Here is a 19,460-nt window from a genome sequence, read left to right on the forward strand (position 1 = left end):
GGACAGCTGTGAGATGAAATTCAACTGTACTGGTGTAGCTTGTTGTTTAGCTATTAATTATCTCCCCTTCTTTTCAGATTGTATTAAACTAAACTTTACCGACCTTGGTGAGGACAGCTGTGAGATGAAATACGACTGTACTGGTGTAGTGTGTTGTTTAGTTTTTAATTATCTCCCCTTCCTTTCAGATTGTATTAAACTAAACTTTACCGACCTTGGTGAGGACAGCTGTGAGATGAAATATGACTGTACTGGTTTAGTGTGTTGTTTAGCTATTAATTATCTCCCCTTCTTTTCAGATTGTATAAAACTAAACTTTACCGAACTTGGTGAGGACAGCTGTGAGATGAAATATGACTGTACTGGTGTAGTGTGTTGTTTAGTTTTTAATTATCTCCCTTCCTTTTCAGATTGTATTAAACTAAACTTTACCGACCTTGGTGAGGACAGCTGTGAGATGAAATATGACTGTACTGGTGTAGCTTGTTGTTTAGTTATTAATTATCTCCCTTCCTTTCAGATTGTATTAAACTAAACTTTACCGACCTTGGTGAGGACAGCTGTGAGATGAAATATGACTGTACGTACTGGTGTAGCTTGTTGTTTAGTTTTTAATTATCTCCCTTCCTTTTCAGATTGTATTAAACTAAACTTTACCGACCTTGGTGAGGACAGCTGTGAGATGAAATACGACTGTACTGGTGTAGCTTGTTGTTTAGCTATTAATTATTTCCCTTCCTTTTCAGATTGTATTAAACTAAACTTTACCGACCTTGGTGAGGACAGCTGTGAGATGAAATATGACTGTACTGGTGTAGCTTGATGTTTAGTTATTAATTATCTCCCTTCCTTTCTAATTATATTAAACTAAACTTTACCGACCTTGGTGAGGACAGCTGTGAGATAAAATACGACTGTACTGGTGTAGTGTGTTGTTTAGCTATTAATTATCTCCCCTTCCTTTCAGATTGTATTAAACTAAACTTTACCGACCTTGGTGAGGACAGCTGTGAGATGAAATACAACTGTACTGGTGTAGTGTGTTGTTTAGTTATTAATTATTTCCCTTCCTTTTCAGATTGTATTAAACTAAACTTTACCGACCTTGGTGAGGACAGCTGTGAGATGAAATACGACTGTACTGGTGTAGTGTGTTGTTTAGCTATTAATTATTTCCCTTCCTTTTCAGATTGTATTAAACTAAACTTTACCGACCTTGGTGAGGACAGCTGTGAGATGAAATACAACTGTACTGGTGTAGTGTGTTGTTTAGCTATTGATTATCTCCCCTTCCTTTCAGATTGTATTAAACTAAACTTTACCGACCTTGGTGAGGACAGCTGTGAGATGAAATAAACTGTACTGGTGAAGTGTGTTGTTTAGTTATTAATTATCTCCCCTTCTTTTCAGATTGTATTAAACTAAACTTTACCGACCTTGGTGAGGACAGCTGTGAGGTGAAATACAACTGTACTGGTGTAGTGTGTTGTTTAGCTATAGATTATCTCCCCTTCTTTTCAGATTGTATTAAACTAAACTTTACCGACCTTGGTGAGGACAGCTGTGAGATGAAATACAACTGTACTGGTGTAGCTTGTTGTTTAGCTATTGATTATCTCCCCTTCTTTTTAGATTGTATTAAACTAAACTTTACCGACCTTGGTGAGAACAGCTGTGAGGTGAAATACAACTGTACTGGTGTAGTGTGTTGTTTAGCTATAGATTATCTCCCCTTCTTTTCAGATTGTATTAAACTAAACTTTACCGACCTTGGTGAGGACAGCTGTGAGATGAAATACAACTGTACTGGTGTAGCTTGTTGTTTAGCTATTGATTATCTCCCCTTCCTTTCAGATTATATTAAACTAAACTTTACCGACCTTGGTGAGGACAGCTGTGAGATGAAATAAACTGTACTGGTGTAGTGTGTTGTTAAGCTATTAATTATCTCCCCTTCCTTTCAGATTGTATTAAACTAAACTTTACCAACCTTGGTGAGGACAGCTGTGAGATGAAATATGACTGTACTGGTTTAGTGTGTTGTTTAGCTATTAATTATCTCCCCTTCTTTTCAGATTGTATTAAACTAAACTTTACCGACCTTGGTGAGGACAGCTGTGAGATGAAATATGACTGTACTGGTGTAGTGTGTTGTTTAGTTTTTAATTATCTCCCTTCCTTTTCAGATTGTATTAAACTAAACTTAACCGACCTTGGTGAGGACAGCTGTGAGATGAAATATGACTGTACTGGTGTAGCTTGTTGTTTAGTTATTAATTATCTCCCTTCCTTTCAGATTGTATTAAACTAAACTTTACCGACCTTGGTGAGGACAGCTGTGAGATGAAATATGACTGTACGTACTGGTGTAGCTTGTTGTTTAGTTTTTAATTATCTCCCTTCCTTTTCAGATTGTATTAAACTAAACTTTACCGACCTTGGTGAGGACAGCTGTGAGATGAAATACGACTGTACTGGTGTAGCTTGTTGTTTAGCTATTAATTATCTCCCTTCCTTTCTAATTATATTAAACTAAACTTTACCGACCTTGGTGAGGACAGCTGTGAGATAAAATACGACTGTACTGGTGTAGTGTGTTGTTTAGCTATTAATTATCTCCCCTTCCTTTCAGATTGTATTAAACTAAACTTTACCGACCTTGGTGAGGACAGCTGTGAGATGAAATACAACTGTACTGGTGTAGTGTGTTGTTAAGTTATTAATTATTTCCCTTCCTTTTCAGATTGTATTAAACTAAACTTTACCGACCTTGGTGAGGACAGCTGTGAGATGAAATACGACTGTACTGGTGTAGTGTGTTGTTTAGCTATTAATTATTTCCCTTCCTTTTCAGATTGTATTAAACTAAACTTTACCGACCTTGGTGAGGACAGCTGTGAGATGAAATACAACTGTACTGGTGTAGTGTGTTGTTTAGCTATTGATTATCTCCCCTTCCTTTCAGATTGTATTAAACTAAATTTTACCGACCTTGGTGAGGACAGCTGTGAGATGAAATAAACTGTACTGGTGTAGTGTGTTGTTTAGTTATTAATTATCTCCCCTTCTTTTCAGATTGTATTAAACTAAACTTTACCGACCTTGGTGAGGACAGCTGTGAGGTGAAATACAACTGTACTGGTGTAGTGTGTTGTTTAGCTATAGATTATCTCCCCTTCTTTTCAGATTGTATTAAACTAAACTTTACCGACCTTGGTGAGGACAGCTGTGAGATGAAATACAACTGTACTGGTGTAGCTTGTTGTTTAGCTATTGATTATCTCCCCTTCTTTTTAGATTGTATTAAACTAAACTTTACCGACCTTGGTGAGAACAGCTGTGAGGTGAAATACAACTGTACTGGTGTAGTGTGTTGTTTAGCTATAGATTATCTCCCCTTCTTTTCAGATTGTATTAAACTAAACTTTACCGACCTTGGTGAGGACAGCTGTGAGATGAAATACAACTGTACTGGTGTAGCTTGTTGTTTAGCTATTGATTATCTCCCCTTCCTTTCAGATTATATTAAACTAAACTTTACCGACCTTGGTGAGGACAGCTGTGAGATGAAATAAACTGTACTGGTGTAGTGTGTTGTTAAGCTATTAATTATCTCCCCTTCCTTTCAGATTGTATTAAACTAAACTTTACCAACCTTGGTGAGGACAGCTGTGAGATGAAATACAACTGTACTGGTGTAGTGTGTTGTTTAGCTATTGATTATCTCCCCTTCCTTTCTGATTGTATTAAACTAAACTTTACCGACCTTGGTGAGGACAGCTGTGAGATGAAATTCAACTGTACTGGTGTAGCTTGTTGTTTAGCTATTGATTATCTCCCCTTCCTGTCAGATTGTATTAAACTAAACTTTACTGACCTTGGTGAGGACAGCTGTGAGATGAAATACAACTGTACTGGTGTAGTGTGTTGTTTAGCTATTAATTATCTCCCCTTCCTTTCAGATTGTATTAAACTAAACTTTACCGACCTTGGTGAGGACAGCTGTGAGATGAAATACAACTGCTGTACTGGTGTAGCTTGTTGTTTAGCTATTGATTATCTCCCCTTCTTTTCAGATTGTATTAAACTAAACTTTACCAACCTTGGTGAGGACAGCTGTGAGATGAAATAAACTGTACTGGTGTAGTGCGTTGTTTAGTTATTAATTATCTCCCCTTCTTTTTAGATTGTATTAAACTAAACTTTACCGACCTTGGTGAGGACAGCTGTGAGATGAAATACAACTGTACTGGTGTAGTGTGTTGTTTAGTTATTAATTATCTCCCCTTCTTTTCAGATTGTATTAAACTAAACTTTACCGACCTTGGTGAGGACAGCTGTGAGATGAAATACAACTGGACTGGTTTAGCTTGTTGTTTAGCTATAGATTATCTCCCCTTCATTTCAGATTGTATTAAACTAAACTTTACCGACCTTGGTGAGGACAGCTGTGAGATGAAATATGACTGTACTGGTGTAGCTTGTTGTTTAGCTATTAATTATCTCCCCTTCATTTCAGATTGTATTAAACTAAACTTTACCGACCTTGGTGAGGACAGCTGTGAGATGAAATATGACTGTACTGGTGTAGCTTGTTGTTTAGCTATTAATTATCTCCCCTTCTTTTCAGATTGTATTAAACTAAACTTTACCGACCTTGGTGAGGACAGCTGTGAGATGAAATAAACTGTACTTGTGTAGTGTGTTGTTTAGTTATTTATTATCTCCCCTTCTTTTCAGATTGTATTAAACTAAACTTTACCGACCTTGGTGAGGACAGCTGTTAGATGAAATACAACTGCTGTACTGGTGTAGCTTGTTGTTTAGCTATAGATTATCTCCCCTTCTTTTCAGATTGTATTAAACTAAACTTTACCGACCTTGGTGAGGACAGCTGTGAGATGAAATACAACTGTACTGGTGTAGCTTGTTGTTTTGCTATTAATTATCTCCCCTTCTTTTCAGATTGTATTAAACTAAACTTTACCGACCTTGGTGAGGACAGCTGTGAGATGAAATACAACTGTACTGGTGTAGCTTGTTGTTTAGCTATAGATTATCTCCCCTTCTTTTCAGATTGTATTAAACTAAACTTTACCGACCTTGGTGAGGACAGCTGTGAGATGAAATACAACTGTACTGGTGTAGTGTGTTGTTTAGCTATTGATTATCTCCCCTTCTTTTCAGATTGTATTAAACTAAACTTTACCGACCTTGGTGAGGACAGCTGTGAGATGAAATAAACTGTACTGGTGTAGTGTGTTGTTTAGCTATAGATTATCTCCCCTTCTTTTCAGATTGTATTAAACTAAACTTTACCGACCTTGGTGAGGACAGATGTGAGATGAAATACAACTGTACTGGTGTAGTGTGTTGTTTAGCTATTAATTATCTCCCCTTCCTTTCAGATTGTATTAAACTAAACTTTACCGACCTTGGTGAGGACAGCTGTGAGATAAAATACAACTGTACTGGTGTAGCTTGTTGTTTTGCTATTAATTATCTCCCCTTCTTTTCAGATTGTATTAAACTAAACTTTACCGACCTTGGTGAGGACAGCTGTGAGATGAAATACAACTGTACTGGTGTAGCTTGTTGTTTAGCTATAGATTATCTCCCCTTCTTTTCAGATTGTATTAAACTAAACTTTACCGACCTTGGTGAGGACAGCTGTGAGATGAAATACAACTGGACTGGTTTAGCTTGTTGTTTAGCTATAGATTATCTCCCCTTCATTTCAGATTGTATTAAACTAAACTTTACCGACCTTGGTGAGGACAGCTGTGAGATGAAATATGACTGTACTGGTGTAGCTTGTTGTTTAGCTATTAATTATCTCCCCTTCATTTCAGATTGTATTAAACTAAACTTTACCGACCTTGGTGAGGACAGCTGTGAGATGAAATATGACTGTACTGGTGTAGCTTGTTGTTTAGCTATTAATTATCTCCCCTTCTTTTCAGATTGTATTAAACTAAACTTTACCAACCTTGGTGAGGACAGCTGTGAGATGAAATAAACTGTACTTGTGTAGTGTGTTGTTTAGTTATTTATTATCTCCCCTTCTTTTCAGATTGTATTAAACTAAACTTTACCGACCTTGGTGAGGACAGCTGTTAGATGAAATACAACTGCTGTACTGGTGTAGCTTGTTGTTTAGCTATAGATTATCTCCCCTTCTTTTCAGATTGTATTAAACTAAACTTTACCGACCTTGGTGAGGACAGCTGTGAGATGAAATACAACTGTACTGGTGTAGCTTGTTGTTTTGCTATTAATTATCTCCCCTTCTTTTCAGATTGTATTAAACTAAACTTTACCGACCTTGGTGAGGACAGCTGTGAGATGAAATACAACTGTACTGGTGTAGCTTGTTGTTTAGCTATAGATTATCTCCCCTTCTTTTCAGATTGTATTAAACTAAACTTTACCGACCTTGGTGAGGACAGCTGTGAGATGAAATACAACTGTACTGGTGTAGTGTGTTGTTTAGCTATTGATTATCTCCCCTTCTTTTCAGATTGTATTAAACTAAACTTTACCGACCTTGGTGAGGACAGCTGTGAGATGAAATAAACTGTACTGGTGTAGTGTGTTGTTTAGCTATAGATTATCTCCCCTTCTTTTCAGATTGTATTAAACTAAACTTTACCGACCTTGGTGAGGACAGATGTGAGATGAAATACAACTGTACTGGTGTAGTGTGTTGTTTAGCTATTAATTATCTCCCCTTCCTTTCAGATTGTATTAAACTAAACTTTACCGACCTTGGTGAGGACAGCTGTGAGATAAAATACAACTGTACTGGTGTAGTGTGTTGTTTAGCTATTGATTATCTCCCCTTCCTTTCAGATTGTATTAAACTAAACTTTACCGACCTTGGTGAGGACAGCTGTGAGATGAAATAAACTGTACTGGTGTAGTGTGTTGTTTAGTTATTAATTATCTCCCCTTCTTTTCAGATTGTATTAAACTAAACTTTACCGACCTTGGTGAGGACAGCTGTGAGGTGAAATACAACTGTACTGGTGTAGTGTGTTGTTTAGCTATAGATTATCTCCCCTTCTTTTCAGATTGTATTAAACTAAACTTTACCGACCTTGGTGAGGACAGCTGTGAGATGAAATACAACTGTACTGGTGTAGCTTGTTGTTTAGCTATTGATTATCTCCCCTTCCTTTCAGATTATATTAAACTAAACTTTACCGACCTTGGTGAGGACAGCTGTGAGATGAAATAAACTGTACTGGTGTAGTGTGTTGTTAAGCTATTAATTATCTCCCCTTCCTTTCAGATTGTATTAAACTAAACTTTACCGACCTTGGTGAGGACAGCTGTGAGATGAAATACAACTGTACTGGTGTAGTGTGTTGTTTAGCTATTGATTATCTCCCCTTCCTTTCTGATTGTATTAAACTAAACTTTACCGACCTTGGTGAGGACAGCTGTGAGATGAAATACAACTGTACTGGTGTAGCTTGTTGTTTAGCTATTGATTATCTCCCCTTCCTTTCAGATTATATTAAACTAAACTTTACCGACCTTGGTGAGGACAGCTGTGAGATGAAATACAACTGTACTGATGTAGCTTGTTGTTTAGCTATTGATTATCTCCCCTTCCTTTCAGATTATATTAAACTAAACTTTACCGACCTTGGTGAGGACAGCTGTGAGATGAAATAAACTGTACTGGTGTAGTGTGTTGTTAAGCTATTAATTATCTCCCCTTCCTTTCAGATTGTATTAAACTAAACTTTACCGACCTTGGTGAGGACAGCTGTGAGATGAAATACAACTGTACTGGTGTAGTGTGTTGTTTAGTTATTAATTATCTCCCCTTCTTTTCAGATTGTATTAAACTAAACTTTACCGACCTTGGTGAGGACAGCTGTGAGATGAAATACAACTGTACTGGTTTAGCTTGTTGTTTAGCTATAGATTATCTCCCCTTCATTTCAGATTGTATTAAACTAAACTTTACCGACCTTGGTGAGGACAGCTGTGAGATGAAATATGACTGTACTGGTGTAGCTTGTTGTTTAGCTATTAATTATCTCCCCTTCTTTTCAGATTGTATTAAACTAAACTTTACCGACCTTGGTGAGGACAGCTGTGAGATGAAATAAACTGTACTGGTGTAGTGTGTTGTTTAGTTATTAATTATCTCCCCTTCTTTTCAGATTGTATTAAACTAAACTTTACCGACCTTGGTGAGGACAGCTGTGAGATGAAATACAACTGTACTGGTGTAGCTTGTTGTTTAGCTATAGATTATCTCCCCTTCTTTTCAGATTGTATTCAACTAAACTTTACCGACCTTGGTGAGGACAGCTGTGAGATGAAATACAACTGTACTGGTGTAGCTTGTTGTTTAGCTATTAATTATCTCCCCTTCTTTTCAGATTGTATTAAACTAAACTTTACCGACCTTGGTGAGGACAGCTGTGAGATGAAATACAACTGTACTGGTGTAGCTTGTTGTTTAGCTATAGATTATCTCCCCTTCCTTTCAGATTGTATTAAACTAAACTTTACCGACCTTGGTGAGGACAGCTGTGAGATGAAATACAACTGTACTGGTGTAGTATGTTGTTTAGTATTGATTATCTCCCCTTCCTTTCAGATTGTATTAAACTAAACTTTACCGACCTTGGTGAGGACAGCTGTGAGGTGAAATACAACTGTACTGGTGTAGTGTGTTGTTTAGCTATAGATTATCTCCCCTTCTTTTCAGATTGTATTAAACTAAACTTTACCGACCTTGGTGAGGACAGCTGGTGTAGCTTGTTGTTTAGCTATTGATTATCTCCCCTTCTTTTTAGATTGTATTAAACTAAACTTTACCGACCTTGGTGAGGACAGCTGTGAGGTGAAATACAACTGTACTGGTGTAGTGTGTTGTTTAGCTATAGATTATCTCCCCTTCTTTTCTGATTGTATTAAACTAAACTTTACCGACCTTGGTGAGGACAGCTGTGAGATGAAATACAACTGTACTGGTGTAGTGTGTTGTTTAGTTATTAATTATCTCCCCTTCTTTTCAGATTGTATTAAACTAAACTTTACTGACCTTGGTGAGGACAGCTGTGAGATGAAATACGACTGTACTGGTATAGCTTGTTGTTTAGCTATAGATTACCTCCCTGGAATCAGAAACACAGAAATCCGACTGGAAATAGATACATGTGGTGTGAATGACACTGTAGAAATGACATGGACAGTGGAACGGAAAACTGGAACAGAAACTTTTAATGGCCTTATTATGGGTATGTGCACGTTAAAGTTAGGCATAAGAGTTATTTCCACCTAAACACAACACATAAATATTTGGGTGACATATTGTTTTTTACCTGCTTGTCAATTTTTCTGTCTCTCACTTGCCAAATTTTGTCATGATATTTTTCTTGAAAGGAGTATACATAGGTTCAGTAAGACCCCTTTTTGGCCCCAAAATATAGCAGTTTTATAAAATTGATAAAATGTAAACTTTTAGTTATTTATTGGAAAGTAGAATGCTTCTGCTACATAAATATGGGCTTTTTAAAAAAAAAAAAAACAATGCTCATATATCGGGTGCTAGCATCATTAAGTCATGCTAAATTATTGAAATCTTCATCCTTAATATTGAAATGTAAGTTGTATTGGATGATAATACATAACATATATAGAAAGATTGAGGATGAACACAGATGTGGCCACTTTAATTTTTGACAAAAAACATATGGAAAGTCTTTTGGCATATTTGATAGATTTTTCATGTGAAAGCTTGAATCAGAGTGTTTGTAATGAGTAAATCAGTTAAAATCTTACACATAAACTAATTGAATCAACTGAAATAGACACTTAAGTGTTTAAAAAGTGTCCAAAACCTTTCGTCAGATGAACCTGAAATTTGAGGCCAAAATCGGCCCTACTCCTTTATCTCAGAATTAAAAGAATATGACAAAACTACTTCAAAGTATGTCCAGTTGTGTACATGGGTACTTTTTGTATCAAAAACTTCACTTTAACATGTATAACATGTGAGAAAAAGAATATTAGAAGGAGATGAGGAGTAGACAGCTATAAGGTCTATATACTGTGGATTCATTCTTCTTGGGATATAAAAAGAAGATGTGGTATAATTGCCAATGAGACAACTCTCAGCAAGAGCCCAAATGACACATAAATTAACAACTATAGGTTACCGTATGACATTCAACAATGAGCAAAGCCCATACCACATAGTCAGCTATAAAAGGTCCTGAAATGACAGATGTAAAACAATTCAAACCAGAAAACTAACAATTTATGTAAAAAAAAAATGAGTGAAAAACAAAAATATTATGCATCACTAAACAACAACCACTGAATAACAGGCTCCTGACTTGGAGCAGGTACAAACATACAGAATGTGGCTGGGTTAAACAAGTTAGCAGGATCCTAATCCTCCCCTAACCTGGGACAGTGGTGTAAAATACAACATATTAACAAGATATCAATTTTCCTGGGGAAAGTGTAACCACAAATTTAGATATTCAACAAATTACAAATTTTCAATAAGATTGTATGCATAATTTTACAAAGCCACGAAATCAGTTTTACACAAATTTAGAATTGTGTCTGAATCCTCGAAAATTGATAACTATTAAAATAAATGAATCCACAGTATTTGATACAGATAAGCCAATGATACTTAATAATAATGTTAACATTACAATTTCTTTAAAATAATTTAATCTGAAAATAATGTCTTATTTTAATAGGATCAACAAAACAGATAGACATAGCCTCTGCCTTCCAATTAAATGTGACCTTCGATGATGAACATTACAAATGGTTCTTCGTCTCTGTATCTCTGAGAGCGTGTGAAGTATCGCCATTTCCAGGGGTCTGTCAAACATTCCAGGTCCTTCAATCATCAGGGATTGCTAAAAATTGTCATGGATTACATTTCTCTGCAAGAAGAAGGAAGAGAGATACGAAAGACGTATCATTTAGAAGTAGGACTCTGATGTCTTTTGATGAAAGTGATATCTCTAAAGATGGTACTATAGAACAGTTGATATTTGACGAGATTGTTAGAAGACAGATCAGAATAGCAAAGAGATCCACAGCAGAGTGAGTATTATTATACACATTATTGAGGCCCCCTCATCAGGGTTTCTAAGAAATCATATTCTGTAAATTCAGAAGTTATTGTGTGGATTTATTATTGCAATTTTGTCATTTTGGACTAAAATGTAATTTTGATTTTTGCGATATTGAGAAAAATCCAATTTAATTCATATTAAAAAATTAAAATGTGAGTTTAAATCATTGCGATTATTACCCTGTCACATTTTTTCGCAATAATGAAAACATTGCAATAATTTCTGAATTTACAGTATTTGAAAATTGTTTGGCACTATAATCACATAATCATTAATTATTTGTTTAAACAATATTGTGAATTTTGTGAAAGTAAATCACAAGATAGCTTACTTGGTTTATGACATTGTTAACCAATCAGATCACTGGCATGAGTTAAAGAAGACTTGGGAGGTGTGAGTCAATGTGACTGAAATCCGAAACAATAATTCATAAGACAAGTTATATATATTTTTATTTATATAAATATTTTTGTCATTCTTTCAGACCTGATGTAACCAATTTTAAAGAAGGCATCAAAATACTGTTGGACAGAAATGCTTCCAATGAAGAAATAGTTACATATGTTACCCAAGTCAGGAATTATGAGGTAAAGTTGTCTATGTTACCCAAATTAGTAAATGTGAGGTTAAGTTGTCTATTTCAGTTACTGTGTAATTTCAAAAAACATTGCATGCATTTATTATTATGATTTTTGGAGAATGAACAAAAATGTGAGATTAATAATTGGTATTTCAGTAAAATTTGCATACAAATATATGTCTAAGAAAGCAAATAAAAAATTAAACTGTTTACCATTGGCACATCTCATAGTTTTGAGTCTGGCTCTGCATCTCATTTATGGTCCATTGACTTAACAGGCTACTCAGACAAGACACATCTGTGTGTCAACAATTTACTTTATATTAGAAATCAATCTCTCTTCCTCTGTCATTTGTTCAAAGTGGAATATAAAATGACTGTTATTTCTTTACAGCTACAAAAGAGACTGAATAATTTCCAGTCAGTTGACCTTGGAGATGGTGACAGAACTACAGGTCAAAGGTCAGCTCTTAAAGCTCTAGGGTCAAGTAATCCATTCTCTCTGTATACCAGTAGAGAGACCTTTAATGGAATGTTTAATACTCCAGGAGGTAAGAGCATTCATCTGTTTGAATATAATTTTATTTTAGATGTAACGCGTCTTCTGATTGGCTGATGTTATCTTGTTATGAGCCCATAGACATAATTTAGTCATGTGACCGTGACGTCATCAACGTTTTTTCATGGTTTTCTACAGTTTAAAATGGAATTTAAAATTAAATTATAAGAAATGGCTGTAATATTTTTCTGACTATTCGAAATAACATAAAAAATGTCGTGCACACTGTTAAATAACCCGCTACGCGCCTTATTCAGTGTGCACCAAATTTTTTATGTTATTTCTTCATAGACAGAAAAACTATTACAGTCATTCCTTAAATAATTTTTGAATTGTTTATGTTTAATGGGGAATAAATAAAATGTCAACTCTATATAGAAACACATTTAAAATCAGTACTGGTTGGTTTACTGAGTGATACCTGAGTACTTGCTCTGTAAATATCTACAAAATGGAACACAAATATACACAGATTGTTATGTGAGTAATGTCCAATTGAAAATGTTATCTGAGACATATATATCATCCCTAGTTTGTTTTTTGGTGTGGGGTTTTTTTTTTTGGGGGGGGGGGGGGGTGTTGTTTATTATTCAGTTTTCTATGTTGTGTCATGTGTACTATTGTTTGTCGGTTTGTCTTTTCATTTTTAGCCATGGTGTTGTCACTTTATTTTCTATTTACGAGTTTGACTGTCCCTCTGGTATCTTTCGTCCCTCTTTTAATCATATAAGAAATTGCATTGATATATACATTTTGGTTATTGCCCATGGAAATTAAAAATTAAAGTTAAAAGATGTGCAACATGGGGGACATTGCAACTGATGTTTTATTCGATAAAAAGAGAAAGAAGCTAGGGGGAAATGTGTAAAAAAAACAATTATATAAAAAACACTTTTACCGATTGTCAAAATGTTTAAGAATAATGAGGTTCTATTGTGTCATAAACAGTTTCTATACCTATTATTTTTTTACTGTATATTATTCATAAAACTACCTTCTCAATAAATTAATCCATAGGTGAAGCCATATTCCTGATGATCAATAGCAGTGGTTTACCAGAGAGCCAACAAACTTATGTGATTGGTCAAGGTTTGTCAGTGAATGGTACCAAGCTCCTAGCTGTTAAGTTGGCCAACCTGACAATCACAGACCTGAGAAACATCATGGACATGAAACGCTTGAAACTGATGTCAGTGAAAGAACTACTAACAGACATCAGAGATTTGACTAAAGCACTGGTATGTATTGACACTTAGAACTGATGTCAGTGAAAGAACTACTAACAGACATCAGAGATTTGAATAAAGCACTGGTATGTATTGACACTTAGAACTGATGTCAGTGAAAGAACTACTAACAGACATCAGAGATTTGACTAAAGCACTGGTATGTATTGACACTTAGAACTGATGTCAGTGAAAGAACTACTAACAGACATCAGAGATTTGACTAAAGCACTGGTATGTATTGACACTTAGAACTGATGTCAGTGAAAGAACTACTAACAGACATCAGAGATTTGACTAAAGCACTGGTATGTATTGACACTTAGAACTGATGTCAGTGAAAGAACTACTAACAGACATCAGAGATTTGACTAAAGCACTGGTATGTATTGACACTTAGAACTGATGTCAGTGAAAGAACTACTAACAGACATCAGAGATTTGACTAAAGCACTGGTATGTATTGACACTTAGAACTGATGTCAGTGAAAGAACTACTAACAGACATCAGAGATTTGACTAAAGCACTGGTATGTATTGACACTTAGAACTGATGTCAGTGAAAGAACTACTAACAGACATCAGAGATTTGACTAAAGCACTGGTATGTTATCAAAGCTAGGAAGATTAGACATAACCAGAATTATTAACAAATACTGTGAAAGTCATGATAATTATAAAGTTTACAGTGAACATAAAATAGAGAATGGAAATGTGGAATGTGTGAAAGAGACATCAACCTGATAAAGATTTAAAAAACACAGTCGAGGCCACCAGTGGGTCTTCTACACAGCAAGAAAATCCTGCACCCCTGATGTGGACTTCAGCTGGCTGCTTATGAAAATGCGTACTAGTTTAATAAAAATGATGTTGTTCTTAATTTCAAAACATACAAATGAATTAAAATTTAAAAAGAACATACAAGACTAGCAAAGTTCAGATTTGGCTTCTGACTTGGGACAGGTAAATAATATGGTGGGGTTAACATGTATTAATATTAGCAGGTTTTGAGAAAATCTTAATCAAATTCTAAAAACATGTGATAAATTGTTGAAAATAATACATTTTTTTTCTTTTTGCCATTTGAACCAAACCTATGTTTTTGTAGAGGGCAGGCAGACGTAGGGGTCAGTTATCAAAAAATTACTCAACATTTAATTTTTCCTTTTCAGTATTTTGATTTCTATGATGAACTCTCTAGTGAAGGAGATAATATATTCACCTCCTTAGATCTGACATTGACTGGTACCCTGGACTTCCCAAGACAAGATGTACAGGCCATGGAGTATACCAAAGACTTCCTGCTTGGAGGACTGGTTCCCATGAAGTTTGGTAAGTGACACATTTCTCGGATTGATAATGTGGATTCATTAATATTCGTTGGATACCAATTTCTGTGGATTTTGTGGGTACAGAGGGGACCATGAATTTAAATGTTCAAAGAATTATAAATTTTCCAAAAAAAGGTATGCAGAATTTGTCCAAACAACGAAATTAAATATCCATTAAAATACAAGTTTTACTCAATCCACATAAATTTGTACCCATGAAAATTAATGAATCAACAGTAGCTGAATTTGTATCACTTGATCTGGTTTTCCTGCAGATCAATACAAAAAGAACAAATAAAGGAAAAACAATTATGTAATAAAGTCTGATTGAGTATATTTATAGATTCATAGATAATTTGAATTGGAATAAGTGTCCAGTGTGAGATTTAGCTCTTTTTTTTGGTAAAACGTTGATTAATTTTGCCATTCATATTCTTAATTCTGCTATTGGACCAGACTCAGTTTTGATGAAAATGTTTGCTGAGATGATGAACTGGGAATGCCTTCTTTCGTATCTACTTTAATTTTGTATTTTGTCTGGTTTTAGCATTAGTTGCGTGTTATGCTATGAAGTTTACTGTATTTTTCAGATTTTAACGTTGGAGGGTATTATGGTATGAAGTTTTCTGTAGACGCCTCACTGGCTGGAATGACTGCCACTTCTGGTATCCAGCCATTTGGTGGGGCTGTGGTGTCTGGGCAACTACAAGTAGGCTATGCTATGTCTGCGGTTCTGAAACTAGAGGGACAGATCCTGGAACTCAAATTTCCAACTGTTGCAGAAATAGCTTTCAATAAGTTCCCACTGGATGTTGGGTAAATATTGACAATTTTACTTAAATTATTAAGTTTATTTTGCCATTTGATCAAGAGTTTTCTGTTTTGAATTCGCCTTGGAGTTCAGAATTTTTGTTATTTTACTTTTCACCTATTCATGCTATTCAAAATATTTTATTGATTATTCCAAAAGGCATGTTCTTTCTTATCTCAAACAACAAGAAGAAGAATTTTACATTAGAACTTTTGAAAAAAAATACTAAAATATTTATCATTAGAATTGAAGCTTAATTAAACCTTGATCAAATAAAGAAAAATTGATGGTTTTGGTTTTTTTTCAAATTACACTGATTTCATTTTATATTTTCTGTAAAATTTCAGAGTAGAAATGACATTGAAATTGACCCCTACAAGATTGAGTCTCAATGGTGCTGTTACCCTAAATGTCAATTTGTTGGTAGAGAGCTTTAATAAGGAGTTATACAGGAACCAGTTGTGGTATTACTCTACTCCTACCATAGAGAAGAAAGTTGTGAATGAAAGGAGAAGGGAACCAGATAATACCCCTCCTGTCATCTCATCATATATTGGTCAAATGGTAAATGTTTGTTTTATTATACCCCAACTTTAAAAAAGTAGGGGTAAACTGTTTCACCCTGTCTTTTTGTCTATCCATTAGTCCATCCCTCAGTCCTTTGCCCGTCCCATGAATATTTTAAGTAACAAATTTTAGTTACTTTTTTCTCAGGAACTGCATAACAAGGCTTTCTGGAATTTGATTTCAGGATTTATATGAGTCAGCTACATCAAGTGATGCATTTTCAGATTCATCACTGAACAACTTCCTGTTTACTGAACACTTACATCATTTTACACATGACACCAAAGTTGAAAATTTTCAAAACATTTTTCTCAGGAACTACATTAAAAAGATTTCTGGAATTCGGTTTCAGGGTTCAAGTCAGCTATACCATGTGATGTGTTTTCAGATATATCAACAACTTCCTGTATACTGTCAAATATTTGAGTGGGGGTATCATCAGTGAGCAGTATAACTCTCAATTTTACTTTTTCCTTAAAGTTGACTTCACCTTTTTTTCTGTCGCAGTTCACTTTAAATATTTTATGGATCAATAAAAATAAGAAGGCTGTACATAGACCTATAATGGTTTACTATTTTTTAAATTAATATTTGGATGGATAGTTGTCTCATTGGCACTCACACCACATCTTCCTATATCTATTTAATTATTTTTTTTACTATAGGAAAAATAGTTTTTCAAATATAACCATGTCAAATGCAAGTTAATTCAAAAGTTTAGAAATATATTTACTGCTGGAAATCTTTGAAATACAAAATTCTCAAAACCAATGAAATCCAGGAACTTTGTACATGGTGGAGAGGGAGTGTTACTGACTATTCTTTCGGGTATAACTGTTGACAGCACTTGCCAAATCATACGCTTTTCTAGCCAGAAAACATTGAAAAACGTACCCTGTTTGCTGTTATAGACCAGGGTTCTAGATTTCAACTTAAACAGTTAAATAAGCGATCCTGTACTACACAAATACTTTGTTTAAAAAAAGACCCTGTTCTCACCAGCAGGGCATGAAAAAACAACCCTGTTATAACCAGCAGGACATGAAAAGGGACCCTGTTCTAACCAACAGGACATGAAAAAACAACCCTTTTCTAACCAGCAGGACATGAAAAAGGGACCCAGTTCTAACCAGCAGGACATGAAAAAGGGACCCAGTTCTAACCAGCAGGACATGAAAAAGGAACTCTGTTTTGTGGCACACTCATACCACTAAAAATATAGGAAGTAACCCCCCTGGGACTTTGTATAGTTTTTTCAAAAGTCTATTGAAAGCCTTTTATATGTAGATATAATAATTTCAATTAATATTACTTTTCAGACAACAAACCAATGCCATGTCAGACAAATCACCAATAGAGACTACACCCAGCCTCTCTTTGAGATATCTGTTCATGCTGAGGATGACAAAAGCATGGTACAGTTAACATTAGATGTTGGTACTGCACCTGGTGGTAATGATGTACTGTTAGCATTCAAACTAGGAGGACCAAGTACCATACTTAATAAGGTGAAGTATTTACAGTCATTTTATTTCAACAAACAATAATGCTTTTCAACATATGAGAGGGAGTTCCCAATAAAGAGGCAACCAAATGTTCATATCTAAATAACATCAAGCGATCCAAAATACCAGTAGACAAGTGTGACAGCTAATTGGCAAGAATCCAATTTGCCTTTAGCCTAGATAAGTAGTGGATAAAATGTTTTTGAAATTTGAAAGCAGAGTGAGCTGGCTAGCTAAGTGGTGATACTACTGTATCACATGCCTGTCAACATTTATCAATATAAATAATAATTGTACCACTTACATTTAAAAATGATAAAATCACAATTCTTGTTTATGAATTCAAGAATTTTCCCACTTAATATTTTACTTCTCTCTTTTTTTCAGCCACTGACAGTAACTGGTGTACCCCTTTACTTCACTGTGTGGGCAGAGAACAGCTCAGGTCAAAAGTCACAGGTCACATGCTCTCTACTATCATATGATATATCAGAACCTACTGGCAGACTGACTGCGGATTTCATAACAACCAGTAACCCTGCTGTACTACGAGCATTTGTTGTCATCACAGAAGATTCGGCTTTGACCTTGACCCAGATTGGTGTAGGTTATGGAAAAGGTCTCTATGGTGACCAAGTTGTGCCATGGACTGATGTAACAGTGGAAACTACAGAGCTGTCTGTATCTCCAGGTACTTTATATATATATATATATTTGATAAAGGTTATAATAATGTGAGTGAATGGAATGGTCCTTATTAAATGTGGTTTGATTGTCAATGATACAAATGTAAACCAAAAACCAAATGACAATAGCTTTATGCAACCATAGGTCATTGTACAGCTTTCAACAATTAGTAAGATGTAAAAATATTCAAATGAGAAAAAACAACTGCCTAAAACAGAAAACAAAACAAAAATGATAGTTATTAACTGAATTTCAGACTAATTCCTAACTTGGGAGGTATCATTTACTCAAAAGTATTGGAAAATTATTGACACAACTATATATATTTTCAGCTGATGATCCAGACAATGTCAAAGTCCTTGATATATTTACTGGACCAAGAATAGGCCGACTTGTTGCCCCAATGTTACAACCAGGGATGTATAAACCTACCTCAGGAGATTGTGCACGAGTTTGTGCAGACATGCACTCCTCGGAATGTCCAAGCTTTAACTATGACCTATTGCTAGGTAACTGTGAGTTACTGACCAGTGTGGAAGGAGGCCAATATTTCCTTGCAGCCTCGTCCTTGTACAGACACTACCAACGTCTGGGTGTTGGTAACATAGCAAACTTTGTCTACACAGATTTGAACTTGCAGGACAATGTGCTATATTATTTTAACTTTCACATGGTGAACAGTTTGGGATATGAGAGCTATATTTCATCTGAAGCAGTCATGGTTGATTTAACATCACCTGAACCAGGTATGGTCAAAGTTCAGTGCAGACCTATGGTTACTTATTACTTTTGTTAAATAGATGCTTTAAGCTTATCAAATGATGGAGTCTGAAATAGTAAAGATTTGATATCAGAATCAGTAATGTTGAGCTACCATATTTGGCTGTGTATAGTCCACAGTTATGTATAGTCCGCACCCCCTTTTCATCCCCTAAAATCATGAAAAAAATAGTTGATAAAGTCTAGATCACTGTAAAAATCCTTTGATATGGACCTATTATTCCATGTATTCAACCTACACTTAGTCTATTAAAAGATAAAAAATAATATATATAGAAAATT

The 19,460-nt window shown here is 35.2% G+C and overlaps 1 protein-coding gene across 1 annotated transcript in view; it reads left to right on the forward strand.

Annotated features, from left to right (window-relative positions):
- Positions 1–19,460, forward strand: part of LOC134692561 (uncharacterized) — a 108,630-nt gene that overhangs the window by 28,365 nt on the left and 60,805 nt on the right. The window contains exons 26-48 of the mRNA XM_063553018.1: positions 636–788; positions 1,411–1,896; positions 2,297–2,356; positions 2,744–2,896; positions 3,630–3,893; positions 4,298–4,561; positions 4,966–5,118; positions 5,520–6,005; positions 6,299–6,451; positions 6,963–7,226; positions 7,849–8,001; positions 8,403–8,555; positions 9,045–9,266; positions 10,746–11,100; positions 11,617–11,719; positions 12,107–12,263; positions 13,289–13,509; positions 14,670–14,829; positions 15,419–15,644; positions 15,987–16,203; positions 17,526–17,714; positions 18,099–18,402; positions 18,731–19,144. Coding sequence (XP_063409088.1) covers positions 636–788; positions 1,411–1,896; positions 2,297–2,356; positions 2,744–2,896; positions 3,630–3,893; positions 4,298–4,561; positions 4,966–5,118; positions 5,520–6,005; positions 6,299–6,451; positions 6,963–7,226; positions 7,849–8,001; positions 8,403–8,555; positions 9,045–9,266; positions 10,746–11,100; positions 11,617–11,719; positions 12,107–12,263; positions 13,289–13,509; positions 14,670–14,829; positions 15,419–15,644; positions 15,987–16,203; positions 17,526–17,714; positions 18,099–18,402; positions 18,731–19,144 — 5,310 coding nt within the window. The remainder of the gene's footprint in view (positions 1–635; positions 789–1,410; positions 1,897–2,296; positions 2,357–2,743; positions 2,897–3,629; positions 3,894–4,297; positions 4,562–4,965; positions 5,119–5,519; positions 6,006–6,298; positions 6,452–6,962; positions 7,227–7,848; positions 8,002–8,402; positions 8,556–9,044; positions 9,267–10,745; positions 11,101–11,616; positions 11,720–12,106; positions 12,264–13,288; positions 13,510–14,669; positions 14,830–15,418; positions 15,645–15,986; positions 16,204–17,525; positions 17,715–18,098; positions 18,403–18,730; positions 19,145–19,460) is intronic.

The sequence above is a fragment of the Mytilus trossulus genome, chromosome 12, assembly GCF_036588685.1.
Source record: "Mytilus trossulus isolate FHL-02 chromosome 12, PNRI_Mtr1.1.1.hap1, whole genome shotgun sequence".
Lineage (NCBI taxonomy): Eukaryota > Metazoa > Mollusca > Bivalvia > Mytilida > Mytilidae > Mytilus > Mytilus trossulus.